The sequence below is a fragment of the Hydractinia symbiolongicarpus genome, chromosome 10, assembly GCF_029227915.1.
Source record: "Hydractinia symbiolongicarpus strain clone_291-10 chromosome 10, HSymV2.1, whole genome shotgun sequence".
NCBI lineage: Eukaryota > Metazoa > Cnidaria > Hydrozoa > Anthoathecata > Hydractiniidae > Hydractinia > Hydractinia symbiolongicarpus.
Window position 1 is genome coordinate 12,935,104 of NC_079884.1, and position 17,697 is coordinate 12,952,800.

The 17,697-nt window shown below is 34.6% G+C and overlaps 2 protein-coding genes across 2 annotated transcripts; both read right to left on the minus strand.

Moving 5' to 3' along the window:
* Positions 1 to 945: 945 nt before the first annotated feature.
* LOC130613248 (metabotropic glutamate receptor 6-like) lies at positions 946 to 8,210 on the minus strand. Its single transcript, XM_057434588.1, has 3 exons — positions 8,008 to 8,210; positions 7,233 to 7,362; positions 946 to 4,072 (listed from the first exon to the last, which is right to left on the minus strand). The coding sequence occupies exons 2-3, from the start codon at positions 7,348 to 7,350 to the stop codon at positions 1,479 to 1,481; spliced, it is 2,712 nt and encodes a 903-aa protein (XP_057290571.1). The 5' UTR covers positions 7,351 to 7,362; positions 8,008 to 8,210; the 3' UTR covers positions 946 to 1,478.
* Positions 8,211 to 8,652: 442 nt separating this feature from the next.
* On the minus strand, positions 8,653 to 17,571 carry LOC130613249 (meiosis-specific protein MEI4-like). Its single transcript, XM_057434589.1, has 10 exons — positions 17,157 to 17,571; positions 16,418 to 16,522; positions 15,687 to 15,801; positions 15,270 to 15,332; positions 14,984 to 15,073; positions 14,201 to 14,281; positions 13,707 to 13,813; positions 12,746 to 12,869; positions 9,938 to 10,054; positions 8,653 to 9,255 (listed from the first exon to the last, which is right to left on the minus strand). Exons 1-10 carry the CDS (start codon positions 17,208 to 17,210, stop codon positions 9,059 to 9,061), a joined length of 1,053 nt encoding a protein of 350 aa, XP_057290572.1. The 5' UTR covers positions 17,211 to 17,571; the 3' UTR covers positions 8,653 to 9,058.
* Between the last annotated feature and the right edge of the window lie 126 nt (positions 17,572 to 17,697).

A 17,697-nucleotide genomic window follows, 5' to 3' on the forward strand; every position in this document is an offset into this window, starting at 1 on the left:
GGTAATTCGTTCTTTTACCAAACCTATTAGGTGATCGAACCTCTCAGGACTCATACGAAAACACCTGAAAAAGTATTTCTTAGCCTGAATATTGAACGTATCCAAAATATTTTTTTCTTTAAATTGCGTTTTAATTTTTTTACACGTAGCAAAAGCAGCAGCAAAGCAACCTTCTTCTTCTACGTTCCATGCTCAAAGAGTTCTTGCATTAAGTATTTTTCTTTCTGGTGTGAATCACTTTAAAACAGACACTCATTTTCCAGTGCTCTTTAGTGCTCAATTTCTATCGCTCTTTAGTGCCAGGTGAGAACCAAGCCTTACAAAACGCGGCCGGTATTACAAAAAGACCTGATTATCATGAATTGCCAACCTCGTCCCCAGGGTATCTTGTGTATCACTTTGACATATCGCCATACAAACATATTGCCGTCCCGAATAGACAAGGTACATGTCCTCAGAACGAGGTTGGTCAACTACAGGGTTTGAATCGAGACTCTCTGCTTTCTAAGCAGGAATTTATACTACTCAGCGACCAATCACTTGCAACAGCGTGCTAAAGAACTTTAAAGTATTGTTTTTTTTCAATATATTCAATTTTTTGAAATCGTTTTACCACAAATTATTATTGGAACTTCTATTAAATTGATTTGAACAATACTGAAAGGTAGCTGGCACTCTTGCGTATCCTTTTTTATCACAGCCGACACTAGAATCATTAAAAATGCTTTAAATCACTTCTGTGTTTCATGATGTTATCTTCAGTAACTGATTTCGCGGGAATCGCACAGCAGAGAAATCAGTATTGCAAAAAAAAGAATTCGTTTTACAATCCCGCATTTTATTTATACCTTTTCCAAAGCGATGGAACGTTTTCCGAATATTTTCAAAAGCAAATACAGATACGCAGGGAAAATAGATGGGGATGCCTTTAAGAAAATAACAATATCAAATAACAAAAAGTATCTTCAAAGAACAAAGATACGACTTTCAAACGTCACTGCGTGTAACTATCGAGCACTAATACTCGATAGTAAAAAACTTTTTACAATAAACAATAAAAATAGATATACAGAAAGTAACAAAGGTTTCGTGTTTAACAACTTCGCGAGTCATGGCGATGTAATTCCTGCTTCGTCAAATTCAAAAACATAAAAAATAATAGTAAAACAAAAACTAACAAAAAGAAGATTTTCACAAATTAGTCACAATTAATTTGTACACCTCAATAAACACGCGGCGCTTAAACGAGAACACCGTTTCCGCTTGCCAGAACAGTAAAATTCTGTGATAAAAAAATACGAAATAGATTTTTACGATAAAAACAAAATGGACCAGAATGTTAAACAATGATAAAAAATGTTAAGGGGGTTAAGGGGGGTTCATGGCATCACTAAAGGCGTTAAGAATATAAAGTGTGAATGGTCATGAAACAAACAAAAAAGCAGCTTTAATATATACATAACAACAAACGCTGGCATTTAAAATTCCGTGTCACTTTCTAAACGATCACCAGCAAACACAGTCTCCGCTTCCTCAAACGATAAAACTCTTTCGCGTGGCGGACAGTAATGATCGAGAAAACTTTGCAGGTCTGACGGACGATCTATTTCCGATAAACCTTTATTGGAAGTTGATTTAGAAGTATTCGACCAGCCTCTTGTGCGAGCCTCGCGTCCATCGGGGGAAGTTCTGTCTTCCGGAAAACTTCTAAGAACAAGATAAATCTTTTTTGCATATAACCCAATTAATGTGACGAATCCAATAATGAGGCTCACACAGCTTGTGGAATATTCGGCCATAAATAGCTTTCCCGACATGTCGTGATACCCGGCTAAAAACAGGACCCAAATACCTGCACTGAAATACATTGTTAAGCCTATAGATTTCGTTTCGTTGCTGTTATGTGGAAAATGTCGAACTTTGAAAGCTAAAATGGCGCATACAACCATAGTAATAACACTGAACCCGACGGCTGCAAACACGGTCACGGTAGAATCAGTAGTGCAATGCACACTGTAGTATGACGAATCAGTAATCCTAGTTTCGGTTTCCGGAGTTTTAGAACTTAGAGATGACAAAAGGACCAATGAATGCAGAACCACTAAACAGGCCAAGACTCCAAGTTGGAAGTTTGAATTCCCCAACGAAGTTAGGTTTAGGGGTGTTTTAGCGCCGAAAAAAGTTCTGGAAATTTTGTAGACTTTTAGTACAAGTGGTGCGTATATCAAGATACAACCGAAGCCAAGTAACAGTACTCGTAACACACAAAGCAATCTGTTTGGTGAAAACAGGTGAGCGAAAGGCACTAGAAAGAGCAGGATTATCCCTTGTAAAATAAAGTTCCAAAACATATATCCTGACGCAGCAAACATTGGATGTTTTCTATGACGATATGTGACGATCATGGTAGAGAGAACTGAACAAAGTCCCAAACAAGTGAGTACCGCAAGCGCAATAGAAGCGGATTTTTCGAAATGCTTTTGTGGCATGTTGTTACATTTATTCGTCGTCAAATCAACCTTTTGTTGCTTCTGACAAGCGACGCACGTGTTATTAACAGTCATATGGTTTGGCGGGCAAGCTTCACACACCCAACAGCACTTGACAGGCATTGAAGGGTCCCGAACTGCAACAAATCCTGGCTTACAATCCAAAGCACAACGAGCCTTTGGAGTTTTCCCGACTAAACCAGACCTCCACCATATGCGTTTTTCATTGATGACGAAATGGATCTTCCCCTTCCTTAAATGCTCTTTTGGCAAGATGGTAGTATCTTCGCTTCTGTTTATATACCAATCACCAACGATGACCTTTTTAAAACTCCCCTTATACGGCACATAGTTGGATATTTTATAATGTATTGGTTGGTGTGCTTTTCGCCATGGCACAAGCGGCTTCAGCATGCCATCCGAATACGTAGCGCTTAGGAAGGGTTCAAACGGATGTCTGGGGGGTATGTATTTATTTGTTCGAATACAATATTTCTTACCATTTGGTAGCTGATCATATTCGAGGCAAAAAGACTCTACCCGTTTTCTATAAATATATGCTACCCCATACACAGCGTCAATAATCGTATTTATCGGATAGTCCGGGTAATAACCTGTTCCTACTTCCAGCTGCTCTTTCATGCTACAATTTTTTCCAGAAAGGTTTGAAGCGTCAACATTGCATTTAAAAATATGTCCCCAAAGCTTTATTTCTTCTTCGCCACCATTTGCTGCTTTATTAGGTTTAACATTAAGAAAATAATTCTTAAAATCTATATTTTCCTCGTGAGCAATATCAATAGATAGAGAGCCAGTTAACATATCCTCGTAACCGGCAGTGGTGATCTTGTCCAAGCTTGTACCATAGAAAAACACAAAATATAAGTGTCTCTCTAGTTTTATCGATTTCAGTAATTCCAGCAGTCTTCTAGTATCACTTGGTGTGGTGAAGAAAACAACAGCTTGAATTTGGGCGTCTTCGTGTAATCGTTTTTTAATGAATTCTTTATCGATGTCCGCGTCTTCTAATGTCAATTGCAATTTCTCAGCCACACATATATTCAACTCTGACAAACGTCGTTCAAACATTTTCGAATCTATGGCGCCATTATGATAAAACGAACTGAAGATGAAGAAATAATTCCACTTTAATCGAACGATGACATCGACTAAAACTTGAACTCGATAGGAATCGGAAGGTACAGTGCGAACAAATCCAGAAGTGGGCGCAACATTGTCCAGCTGCGCCGACGTCGCCCCAAAACTTATCATGTTTATCAGGGTGTAGCTGTAGAAAAGCTGAATTCCGTCATAAGCATTCTGAGAAGATGCCGGACCCACCACAACATGAGCAGTATTTTTTAGATACTCCTCAAAAAATATCTCTCCCAACTTGGATTGTTTGATTTCGTTGAAACCATAAATAATATTTTTTAATTCTAGCCCAAAACCAAGCATGTACATTTCTTTCTCCACCTTGCGCACAGCGTATTGCAGCGCTTTGGTCATCATAAGTCCATAATCCGAGTAGGTGTTCCGTACATAGATCGGAAGTAGGGCAATGAACGGGTACTTTATCGTCCCTAGACAAAAAGTGTAACAAAGGTAGTTATAATTTATTAAAGAAAATTGGGCGGTAGCCAGCCAAATATAATACATAATATAAATTTGTAGTTTTTAAGGTTTTCTTAACTCCCAAAGGTTTCAACTTTTTCTTGTTTTTTCAGTATATACATACAAACCTAGCCTGGTTAAGTAAACTTTCTTCGAGGGCATCAAAATTCAGTTTATCTCATACGAGAAAATATGAAAAAATTGATTCTGCCAAAAAAAAGATTTCGTGTATAAATAGAAAAAAATATTAAGACACGGAAAGATGAAAAACCACGAAATGCGGCGATACAAGCTTCACGCCGCGCCTAAATTTAGATGTAAGTGAAAACAAGCTACTTCCGGAATAAAAAATGCCGAAGTTTAAAAACAGATTATACCACATTCAGGATAAATTTGAGCTAACCAATGAAGAAATGGATACAGATTACTTCTTGTTGGGCAGCCAGGAGACAATTTTTCTTACCACTAGAAAATTGAAATAGTTAAAATGGAAAAAATTATGGTGGGTACGATTTTTTCTGCGCTTATCGATTGGTTACTTCTATTGTTCTATGCTCACATGGTCAATATCGGGAAATCCTTTCTTCGAAGCGCGAATGACCTCACTCACCCGAACAAATATAATTAATTATTGTATTATTTAAGAGGGTAGGATGTGACCGCGTTGACTTTGTGCTCATTGATTAATTTTAATTCGAAGTTTGCTGGTGTGGATTTGAATTTAAGGGACTTTCTCTGACATTTGATTGCGTCTAAGCTTTCGTTTGAGAGAAACTGAATTTGATATACTCAGAGAAAGCTTAGTTAACTAGGCTACTTGTTAGCTGCTTCTTGAATAAAATTTTTTTCACGTACCACAGCTTTTCCTTTAGATTTTTACAAAAATGTTGATAAAGTGAATTTTTAAAACCATACAACAAATAAACTACTTCCAACAATGGTTTATCTAATTTTATGTCGTATTTAATCTACGCTTGGAACCTTTAGACAAAAATTTTGTGATCTGTTCTAAAAACAAAGACGAGTCAGTGGACGAGTGTAGTAAGTGGACGAGTGTAGTAAGTGGACGAGTGTAGTCAGTGGACGAGTGTAGTCAGTGGACGAGTGTAGAAGAATCTAGACAAGCCATATTTATAGAGAAGTAGCACAACAAGTGTTCTTATCATTTTCTATATTATTGCAGTCGTGTAATGTAAATATGTATATATCTCTTTCTATTTTTTGGTTTCTGCTGGAAAATTTTATCTTAATTTTGATGCCAATTAAAAACTGCCAACCTCGTCCCCAGGGTCTTGTGACCCCTAAGCCGTTATTACGGAGTGGCCACTATCAACATGGCAACAAGTCAAAATGCCCTGGGAACAAGGTTGAAAAACTGCAGCTCTTCTAAATTACAGAAATATCGAAACATTCATCGTGATTTTTAACATTAAGCGATCGTTGACGTTTGGAAGGGCATTTTCCGCTAATCTAGAGATGCAAAATTTCCTATTCGGCGCCAACGGGCACCTTGAGTTGCCACTATATGAAGCGAAATTCATATATGGTCATTTTCTATATAGGTCACCCAATATTAAAATTGTGGTTACGGCACTGTTCGCACACACTCTCTCAACTTTCCGATGCAATTTCTCACTTTCTCTCTGTGAAACTAGAAGCATTTATTTTTACGTTAACCTTTTTCCCAATGCATTTTGTTTATATGTCTACTTGGAACGACGTTGAATTGAAAACTGCATGTTTTAAAGCTCTAAGGTCAGGTGGCCAAAGCGTTGGAGATAGCAAACTCTCCAAACAAAGTGACAACTGCTTCGTCTGACGACAGGATAAAAACAGTAAGAAGCAACATTCCCCAACCATAAACAAATCCTCCATCAATAATAGCCTAGTTAACTAAGCTTTCTTCTTCGAGTTGATAAAATGAGTTTCTCTCAATCAAAAGCTTAGACGCGAACGAATGACTCAGCGGGAACCCCAGGTTTAAATTGAACAATGTGACTAATCTCTTCGAAGGCCATTTTAATTTATCTGTGAGTTGTTTACCAAGCTTGGCCACATTTTACTATGTTTGTTAGGGTGAGTGAAACCACTCGCTGGAATATTCGGATGAAAAGGGCTTTCATCGACATGGAACACGTGAGCAAAGAACAATAGAAATAGCCAATAACAAAGCGCGGCCAGATTTTGGCCGCAGAAAAATCGTTTGAGATCCACCTTAACTGCTCCGATTTCCCGGTGGTGGGAAAAATTACGCTGGGTCTCCTGGCAACCATCAATCGTACATAGCCAAAAAAATTTTCAGAACACAATGACCAATCTAGGAAATAGTTGGCATTCTGGTTATCCTTACGAAATTGTGGTGTTACAACAAGTTGTTGGATTCTGAGAGCCCTTCCGTCTAACTTCGACATCAAGCTCCAAGAATGACGCATTACGAGAAAAAGTGCGACTGGTGAAGATCGCATCGCAAAAAAATCCGATGTTTTTGTTGAATTTCATGATATTTCAACAGATTTGTTAATCCCAAGAATGCCGGCACATGTTTTTTTGAAAGAATTCATCTTATTATTTTTTTTCTCATGTTCACTTTCTCAATTTGAATCAAAATAAACTGAAAAAGCCTTATATAACTTTTTATCGCATTAGAAATCTGATACTTAAAAATGAAGACTGTTTTACCAGAAGTTCGACTTAACCATTTAAAAGGTTTCAATTTTTTGTTCGTCAACACCCGTCCAGATTCGTCTACACTCGTCTCCTGGCTCGTCTAAATTCCTTTACACTCGTTTAGATTCGTCTACACTCGTCTAGTGACTCGTCTAAATTCCTCTACACTCGTCTAAATTTGTCTAGTGACTCGTCTGTGTTTTTAGAACAGATCAATTTTTGTCACCCCCGTAAAAATTTCCACACTTTTTGGCCGGCATTTTTTTGTCCCATAAATAATTTGCGAGGATTAAACTTCGCGAATTAAAAATGATGAAAATTCGCGAGATCTAAATTCTAAATGAGTCACGATATCGCAAAATTTAATTTTTACTAAAAATCATTTTCATATGGTATAAATAAAAAACAACTGAGAAACTGACTTTAAAACAAAAATAAATAAAAACAAAGGATGGTCCTCACGTGAGACATTTCTAATGACTTTCCCATCATTGTCCATAACAAGTAAAGGCTTCCTCTTGTACGCAGCCCAAGTTGGTGTGGAAAACAGACTGAGCATTAATAGATAACTCAGTAGCATTTCGAAATATTTCTAAAGAGAAAAAAACTCTTTATGAAGGAGTAAAAAGCGGGAACTGTTCGTTGGAGAATATGCCTATCAAATTTTGCTTAGAGAATTCAGCAACAGAAGGTACAAGAATATCGAACGTCTTTCTTAGCTGACCTCCCGTGAAAAACAAAGTTATTTTATGTAAAGTTGAGACTTGTCTGGGAATTTTTATATTTTTTGGAATCTCTTAATCGATTCTTTAAATTTTAAACCTAAAAGTTCTAATAGCAGACGGCTACGTGAGTTATAGTTAAGCTTTTAACCAATCAGTTTGGCGATGCAAGTCCTATATCTACACAGATATTTAAAAAAATAATATTATTTTGCAAAACATTTTACAAATATTTTTTTAGGAGAAAAAGAAAAAATCTGTAAAATTTCACCCTTGCAATTGTTCTTATAAAAAGTGTGCCTCAAAAAACCGAGAAAAAAAAATAAAAATAAATATAAAAAGAACCATGAACAACTTTTTAAGCTGTTTCATGCGAAATTAATGTTTGTTTTTTTCACACTTTCACAGAGTAACCTAGGGGGAATATATAACCTCTAATAATTACTAATTATAAAAACAAACTACATATTTTGAAGATTTAACAAAATATTAAAAAAAGACGATTTTTAACAAACCTTCACTTTATGGTCTCTTTTGATTTTTTGAGAACTATTTCCAACATCACATTTCCTTAAGCCGAGGTTAATTTTACAACACTTCACCGTGGATGTTCATCAAAATTAACGCATAAAATAGTTGGTAATCATCTTCGAAAACACACCGGCGTGGAGAGTTGAATGCAACCGAAATAAATATATTTGTGCATAATAGCATCTTTGCGCACAGTAGCTATTTGAGCGCGATTTTCCTTTTTTTCTTATTGAACAAAAAAGAACACGTGCATTGCTACATCACAACATCGTTCTCTCAACATGCTATTGTTTTGCATACAAATAATTAAATAATACATAGAAGACGTAAAACTCTTTGCATAACAGGTGGGGACAAAATAAATCTACCAATCCAATGTTTAGTGCTCAAAAGATGTTGTTATCAACATCAACTCCGAACCCAGGGCGTATATAGCTAGATATGCGTTTATCGACACGTGTGAAATTAAAAAATATAGGACCTGGGTTCCAGGTTGAATCAACATGTTTTTGTGAAGTTAATTATTCTCACTTTTTTAAACGATTGTCCTGAAAAGAATAGCCACCCGTTCCATCTTTCGTGGGAATATTTAGAACAACAAAGGTTTAAATTATTAAAAACAAAGATTTTTAAGAGGTTAAGGGCTTGTGCGTATAGATGACTTGCTATCTTGATCAATTTTTTTATTACTTTTTTGGAAGGCAAAATAAAGCAATTCAATTGGCTAATAATTCTTTTTAGAAGATCTAATTGGTTAAAAGACTATGCTGAAAAAATGTAAACAAAGCTTATTGCAAGTCATCTCCGTGATGTAAGGCATAGTAGAGGTCCTATGGTGTCCTGCATGCAGTGGCAACTAAGCTACAACCTTTGAAATAAAAAGGCTGTTATTTTTTATGTGAGAAAAAAAAAATGGATTGGAAAGCTACAACGAAAGTAGCGTCCACACGCCGTTCGCTTCATAAGAGTTAAATAAAAACCAGATCTCATTTTTTCTCCTTTTGACACATCATAAAATACAAAATGTAGGATTTTCTATCTGATCCAAGAGTTATCGTTACTTGTGTTGATGGCTGTTACTTGTCTCTTCCACAACGGGAGGGTGACATCTTCCTGTTGATGACAGTAGATGTCTGTCATCATCGAACTTATCGTCCATACTGTGTGACAGTACATAGGGAACATCTCCGCAGTCTCAAGAAGGTTATCGTCAAGTTCTTTTGAGTAAGAGTCTAAATTAGTGAATTAAATTCTTTTCATTTCAATTACATCTTTTTATTTTGTCCTCTAAACCAAAGTTAATAGCGACGGTTTTCATGACGCATATTTTTAATTTAGCGGTAGAATAATAGATTATTGACAGAACGTCTGATAAAACCAACACTTTCAATTTTCTTTTTTTCGGTTCTTTTTTCAAGTTTCGTTGCTATACCCGCTTTTTATATAACAATACCTAAGTTCTAACCAAGGTGACCATAATTTTTATTTCTCTATTGTTCTAAACAATAGACCTATTGTTTTTTAACCTGAAATCCCAGCCTAATAATCATTTATAGCATGTTCTAACAAAAGGTTTTTAAAATTTTTATAAACACAAAGGACCTAAGAGAAATATAAAAAAGAACCAAAAATGCAAAAAAAATATTCAAATTATTAGGAAAGGGAGTATTTAAAAGGCGCAGAGATAACAAGAATAATTTACGCTGCGTAACGTTGAAAGAAGTGATATTTTTTCTAACCTGTTCTATATTTTGCTGATTATTGTATTATAAAAGTCATCGTTTAAAATCACTATGCACAAACAAATTAATATTCTGTTTGTTTGCTTGTTTGTTTGCTTGTTGTTTGTTTTCTACCATAAAATTTCCAAGACAACTAATCATTTATTTATATCCGTTCTCAAGATGTGCTCACCTAGTTTTTCACATCGCCATAATGAACATGTTGTCATGACAACCTCGTGCAGGGTGTGGCATACGAAGAACATATTCTCGTATTTTTGAGCATCAAGCATGGTGACGTCATGCAAATCTAAAAAAAATGCCATCAAAGTTAAGATTGCTACCCGCACTTTCATTGTTCACATTTGTCTTAATACGCCATAGGCGTCTAATTTTTCCTTCCTGACACTTTCCCAATTGACTCCTTCGTATAGTTTCTTTTTTTTGAAGTCTACTACATGGAACGATATAGAATTTTAAACATGAATCCTGTGTTGGTAGCACGCAATTTTCAAGTAGAAATATTTTTCAGATGCCCCCTTCGGAAAAGTTAAATATCATATGTCATGTGAGTTGAATTTCAGGTTAGGGGTTGCCCCCATGTCCATGTTCATGTATGGGTGCACCAGTGTTGACAAGGGAGAATAAGGAAGAGTATACAAGTTTTGTTGATAACATTATAAAAGCAGATCTTCCAGACCCTAAAACATAACCAGAGTTATTTAGTATTGTAAAAATGTTTCGGATTCACTCCCACTCTGAAACGTGTCGAAAGTATAAGAATAGTGTATGTCGTTTTAATTCTGGACATTTTTTCACAGATTGAACAATAGTAGTTAAAACTCTCGGTGATGAAATGCCTCCTGCACACAAGGAACATATGAAAGAGATAAGAAATATTAATCAAATTCAAGGATCATGTAAATCACATCCTTTTCCCTAAAAGAAGAATATCATTGATCCTCAAACTGAAAATTTTGAATCTCCAGAAAACATACCTGATGCATTGAAAAGTTTAGATATTTCAGAGAGTGAATAATAAAGTTTATACCATCAGACTCAGATTTTGAAGTTCATTTAAGACGTCCCCCTAATTCGTGTTTGGTGAATAACTATTTTTCAGAAGGAATTTCAAAATGTGCAAAAGTAAAACAAAACTTAAAGAGCTACCTGATGACAGTGTTGATATATTTAAAACAAACACGCTTGATCGTTATTTAATCATACCTGATACTACTTTTAAAAGTGGTAAATATGCTGCTTTGGATAAAATGTGCTATGCATATGATTTCAAATGATGAGTCGATTGAAATTAATCACATTCCTAGATATCCATCACCAGGACCCCTAATGAATTTCAAACAAAAACTTAAACGATATAAGTTTCGTGCTTGTGTTGGATCATACACACCCAACCAGCACACTTATGTGCCGGTTGGGTGTATATGTGCTCACCACTTGCTGTTTTTATACTATACTTTTCTTGATGGCAACTATAATTTACTTGATGGTACTTACATGGAGAAGCTCAACCAACTTAAAATTTTGAATATTGCCAATGCAAAAAACAAAAAGTGAAAATATTTGGTGAAATTGTTTATCAGGCAAAGAATGATCTGATATAAACACTAATTAAGATTCATTTTCACAACAGGAAAATGAAGAAGTTCACTTCTTAGCATCAAGGGAGCAAAATGATACAAAAAATGAACCTGAACCAACATATTCCAATGTCTCTCCTCTAAATAACACAAGACTAGTAAATTAATAGAGATATCAGGCCTTTTAATACTAAGCAACGCTTAGTGTTTGAAACAGCATTCACTTGGGCAAGAAAATTTATAAAAAAAATCGTAACTGCGCTACACTTACTGATGTTAATACTCTGTCTATATTTTTGACTGGTGAAGGTGCATGCGAAAAATCATACAAAACTATTCACATATCCCTCACAAAATTAAAAATGCGAAAAAGTAAGGGGTTTGATTTATAGCTTCAACAGGTGTAGCTACTGCAAACATTGGAGGTACAACACTACATTCGAGTTTTGGAATTCATGGAAATATTTATGTCCTTCTTAGTGATAAAACTCATTTACGAAACAAGTTAGCAGTAAAATAAAATAAATATCGATTTCAGTACGGGTGGTTTGTGACCTAAGATGCAATAGTACAGTGTATCATGCTTGAATTTTTATCCACAGAAATGAAACATGATCTTGTGCCACGCAACTCTTTTTACAAAGGAAACAGGAAATCCAAAATATTTTAGCCTCCAAGGGCTTTTCAAATAAGTTTAAATGGTGGTATGGGTTAGGAATGTCAACATTTAATTTCATGTGCAAAAATATACGGTTGACAAATATACGGTTGAAACTAAACAAAAAAATACCGCAATTAGATTTAGGAGGACCCTTTTTGCAATAAATAAATAAAATAAAACATAATAAATAAAACAAGATATTGCCACTGGATTGAAAATAGACAATTTAACGCTATAAACTACTTTTTCGTGAGTACTCTGTAAAGACCAAAATTATTAGTAACAATCTTATTATATTACATTAGTTTCGAACTAAGGGTGAATATAAAGATTTTAATAACTTGCAACGCGTAACGATAAATTCAGTATTACCTTTATCCTACACACAAGTAAACCTTAATCTTATTTTCCACGCTAGGCTTTAGGTGGACAAGGATGGAGGGCCTTTTTGACTCTGGACTCAATAAGCCGGTTAATAATCTTTAAACCCTACCCTAACCCAGAGTGGTCACGTGACCATTTTCCAGTTAGAGTTTCATGAAAAAATGACATCACTTTCGAAGCATTGGTGCAGGATCATCCTAAGTGGTCACGTGACCATTTTTCAGTTAGCGTTTCGCGAATTTTTTGCGAACTAGAGGATTTTTGAATTCATTTACGAATTATTACAATCTCTAACTTAAAAAACGTTTTTTTAAAGACTTTAAAAATCACTTGAAGTAAAACACATACATCTTACCTCGTAATACTTTCGTATATTCTGATACAACAAGAACAAGGCTTTCCATTACAACATCTCTGATGGTGGCGCAACTGAGTGAAAGTGAATGCAGTGAACTTTCAAGACGCTCCAATAAAGAATTCTATAAACAAACAGATATTTTTGTAACACAAGTATTTTGATTAGAAATTATTTAGAATGTGCTTTTTGAAACGAAGATATGAATATGTTTTTTTACTTTGAAACCACTTTCACAAGGAAAATAATGTATTCTGCTTTATTTGCTATCAGCCTGAATAATTACATGACACACCACAACAAGTTGATATTTTTAAAGAAACCCTGTACCGTGACATTAACTGCGCTGTTGTTCTTAACGCCCATGTATTTTACGCATTTTAAAATACATGGGCGTAAAATATGGATGTGCGACATTGTTTACTTGTACTAAGTGTTCACCCTCGACCAAAATTCGTTTTTAAGTTTACCCGGGAACATTTTGCGACTGTTTTTGCTGTGTGCGCTTCACTCAATTTACAATATACTACATACCTGTACTAAAGCGCTCTACCTAAATGTGTAGTAAAGTTTACAATTCGTATTAATCGTTTCACTAGGCATTTCAACGCCGGCTCCCCCAGCTAGTTAGTATAACAAAAAAATATTGAATTGTGTTCGTAATGCCCACGTATTTTAAGCCTCTACGCTTAGATAGCTTTAAAAACATTATTTTCTTTATTCTATCACAGTAAAACTTTGAAAGTTGAATACCGTTTTTAGCTAAAGCTGGAGGTCCTAAATTTCAAAATCTTTCTTAGGTAGCTCCAACCATAACGAGGCCTTCTTAATTACTTGTATTGGTCCCTCTACTTTTAAAAAAACAAATTCGTTGGCTCTGTTTTGTGTAAACAAAACATCACTTCTCTAGTACCTTCCAAGTTTGATTACATTGAATACTGGTTTAACAACATGACATCACCTCAAACCGAGTATTCGTCATTAGCATTCTTATCAGATTTTTCACGATTTCTACGCAACAAGTGTACACTTTACTGTCTGAACTAAACTTCTCTTTCTTCAAAAGTTCTACAAAAAATAAAAAAATAAATAAGAAAATAAGAAAAACTACGCCCTTGTCTCTATCATATAGAGCAACCTAAAAAACTACGCCTTCGTCTCTATTATATACAGCAACCTAAAAAACTACGCCTTCGCCTCTATTATCTGCTCTGATAATCAGGAAACGTCGTGGATGAGATATTGATTTGGTAACGAAATGCTGAAAATTATAATTGCGTTCACGCAGCAAGAACATAAAAACGGATAACTTACTTTGCGATACGAGAGGTTTTCGCAGCTCGTGGGAACCATATATGTTTTGTCATCGTATTTTGAATAATTAACAAAAGATTTTCACCACGTGACATTTTTAACCGATACCTACTGCAATAAATAAACAAATAAGAAAATTACCTGTAAGTGGTTGCAAATTCTTCTCTAATATGTTTATGTTGTGATGATTTGTCGGCATGCCGTTCAAACAGACATTTATATCTGTAAAAAAATTATAGCTATAGAACATCCCTAATACGCTGCACACAAGTAAGTGCTCCACTTTAATAATTCTAGATGCTGGGTTACTGTTACCCTAGTATACCTCTATAAAATGCCCAATTTTTGATTCCAATGGCGCCAGTTACTTTTTTATCTAAACCATTTTTTTCTATTAAACAATATATGTTTAATAATTATTTTTTAATATTTGTGACGTCATTTCTGTTTCCTATGACGCCAAGAAAATATTTTTTTATCTGAAATGATCTTGTTTATGAGTTTGCTTGATTCATGGCCCTAGTTTCTTTTTCTTGTACACTTTAGGGTACACAAGGACAAAAAAAGTCCATGCAAAATAGGGTTACATTACATTGAATCTTTTCAGACCTTCCGGCAACCACTCTCATATTTAACCAATCAGGTTTTTCAGGCATTCACTTTAATAATTATCAGGTATCCTATGTAACAGGAACACACGAAATATTAGACGGAAAGCCGGATCGAAGTTCCAAGCTCTATACTTTAATCAGCATTCCTCTGAAGTTAGCCCTGCACGAAATATGTTTCTGGTGGGAAAAACATCTGCTATCCATGTTCAACTTAGCCAAACAAAAACAAGCAAGTTTCACGAATGAAACGGAATTTGAAAAGGTCTATACTGATTGACCATCTTTATCATAACAAAAACAAATCGCGCCATACCTTCAAGTGTTTTTACAAAATTGGTTTTCAAATTTTCAAATGCTGTTTCATCGTTCAACACTATCTTGTACCACTTGTTAAAAGAAACAACTAAAAATAGAAAAGAGAGAAATTGTAATAATTTAAAAAAAAAACTTCTTTGTCAGAAAGTTACATGACTCATTTTCCAGGCTGTTTTACCAAATAATTAGGGAATAACAAAAAGGAAAGATGAACTTTTTTTTGGAGCGGGGGGGGGGGGGGGGGGGTTCAAGAAATACATGGTAGAAATGAAAATGTTACTTACCTGCACGTAGGAATTTTTCACCCTGACGCGAATTTGTAGTGATAAGCAAGTCGTTAGAAGGCTCTGAAATGATAAAGAAAATGGTTGGAACGGAATACTGAAATGTAGAAGGAGAGAAATAATTACTTTTTCGGAACAAGACTCAAAGCGTTTCGAAACAAAGAACAAACAGTTCCAAAACAAAAAACAAAGGGTTCCGGAACAAAGAAAAAGAGTTCTGGAACAAAGAAAGAGTTCCAAAATACAGAACCAAAGTCAAGATCGAGAATTAAACTTTTTGTTATTTCTTTTTTATTTAAATTCTTATTCAGTTTTTATTTTCATTTTTATTCGGACAGCTACTTAGCGGTTGCTTAATTTTCAGTAAATTTGTAAAATTGGTAATTCTGATAAAACATGTGCACTTTAAAACAATACCTTCTCCTTCGTTGTCTTCTTCTGCTTCGTTGAAAAATTTACAACTTTCGTTTTTAAGTTTCAACAATGTGATTTCGTTTTCTTTTTGCTTCAAAGTTTCTTCTAAAGCTGTTACCTGTGGTAAAAGTTAAGATAAAGAAGGTTATAAAAAACCCACCAGAGTTTTAGACACTTCTCTGCGTTTCATTAGGCTTTACATTTAAAGCTGATGGCACTACCCCTGACATCCGTAATCTGTTCTAGTAGAGCTAACATGGAAGCGATGCTAAATAGAATATGAAAAAAACGTGGCGATTTCGTTCCTCTCTTTAACCTAATTTTAACATTACGACAGCGACATAAATAGAATTTTTTAAGTTATGGATAAATTAATTTTTTATCATAATGCCACAAGCTTCCAAATCGTCGCTCTCACCAAATTTTTTAAAAAAGTGTATTCTTCTTGATAGTTTTGCCAGAGTGACGACGAACGCATAAAAAGTTTATTTTTTCAATAAAAGCCTTTTTTTGCCAAAAAAAATTAGAACAAAATACTTAAGATAGAATAAATAAATTTAATTTTATCATTATTGAGTTTCTATCATGTCCTTCCTTCACAAGCCACACTTTTATCCTTTAAAAAAATATAGCTATACATCAAGTTTTAGATTTTACCTATGAACTAATACGAAAAAATAGGCTTATTTGACTATTTTAGTGATAAAGACTTGAAAATATGAAAAAACACATACTTTTGATTTCCAAGCCATTTCTTTCTTACGTAAACCTGAAACCAATTGACGTGTATACTCCTTCGCACTTACATCAGGAGGTTTGGAACGAATGATTGATGTTGCCTAAATAAAGAAGTTTGATTAGAAGAAGACACCTGAAGGTATAAACGTTTTAACAACACGCACACACACAGAGAGTTCTTGTCAATTTACACCATTAGTTCACACCATCTCATAACGAGCTAGGGGTGGTCAAATGTATCATACACATAAAGAAAAAGGTAAATGATACACTTGAAAATTTTGTAATTGAACGGGATTATTCAAGCTAAGAGTGACACATAAATTTCCTTTTTTCTGGACAGACTGTGGAGGTAAAACTAAAAGACAAACAACCAGGAAACCCATCATAGTTTTTCTGATTAATCAGCTTTTGACTATCTTGACTTCTTTTGTCAAACTTTTTGGTAAAGAGAATGTCCTCGGCTTGTATTGAAAATAATTGAAAGTTTAGATTTGCATTTAGTGGAGGCGCTCAGTTTTGTCTTCCTCACTGTATTCTATAGGATACGGGCTTAATTCAAGTAAAAATAAATATTTAAATTATATTTCCATTACTTTATCCCATTAGTGAAAATCACCGACAAATAGTTTACTATAAATAAAAGCATCCTAATTTCACAGAATTTCCTGAATTTGCTAGATTATCTCGTGCAATACAAGATACAAGAAGTGTAAATATCCAAACAACACTTACCAGTGCCAACTTTAATGTTTTGATGTACGCTTCTTTATTCTCCTTCTTTTCCATATTTAATTTTTCAGTCTACTGCTAGGTGAATAAAGAAAGTTACATGCAGGCGTATCCTAGATACGATGTTTTTTTTATATAAGCATGACATTTATAAGCATCTGTAGGCTTAGATTTTTTAAGCATATGCTAAGCATTATGCGAAGCCTTAGAAAATGTGGTAGAGCTTTTATGTTTTTTCTTTTTATTCTTTATGTCTGAATTAACTAGTGTATAGTTAGATTTAAGTTGTAATTACTGATATTGAAAATTCAAGTGCAATATTTTTTTACAAATAAGCACGTTTTAAGCCTGATCATGTGTTTTTCATAAGCATATTCCAATAAATCTTTTTGCCATTAAGCATAACCTAATAAATTACTTTCCATAAGCATCCTTAAACCTCATTTTGGAATTTTAATTGCTTATAAAAAAAACCATGTAGGTTATGACAGGGCTAACCAAATTTTTTTGACATTGTAATATATCTTTTGTAACATTATCAACA

What these genes read in the sequence shown, in the direction of transcription:
- LOC130613249 (XM_057434589.1), bottom strand. Translation starts at nt 17,210, where the DNA reads ATGGAAAAGAAGGAGAATAAAGAAGCGTACATCAAAACATTAAAGTTG. An exon ending in TTTTGTAAAAACACTTGAAG is followed by an intron (nt 14,282 to 14,983) that starts GTATGGCGCGAT and finishes ATTTTTTTACAG; the next exon opens with ATATAAATGTCTGTTTGAAC. An exon ending in TGACGAATACTCGGTTTGAG is followed by an intron (nt 12,870 to 13,706) that starts GTGATGTCATGT and finishes GTTTGTTTATAG; the next exon opens with AATTCTTTATTGGAGCGTCT.
- LOC130613248 (XM_057434588.1), bottom strand. Translation starts at nt 7,350, where the DNA reads ATGCTACTGAGTTATCTATTAATGCTCAGTCTGTTTTCCACACCAACT. An exon ending in AGTCATTAGAAATGTCTCAC is followed by an intron (nt 4,073 to 7,232) that starts GTGAGGACCATC and finishes CTTTTTGTCTAG; the next exon opens with GGACGATAAAGTACCCGTTC.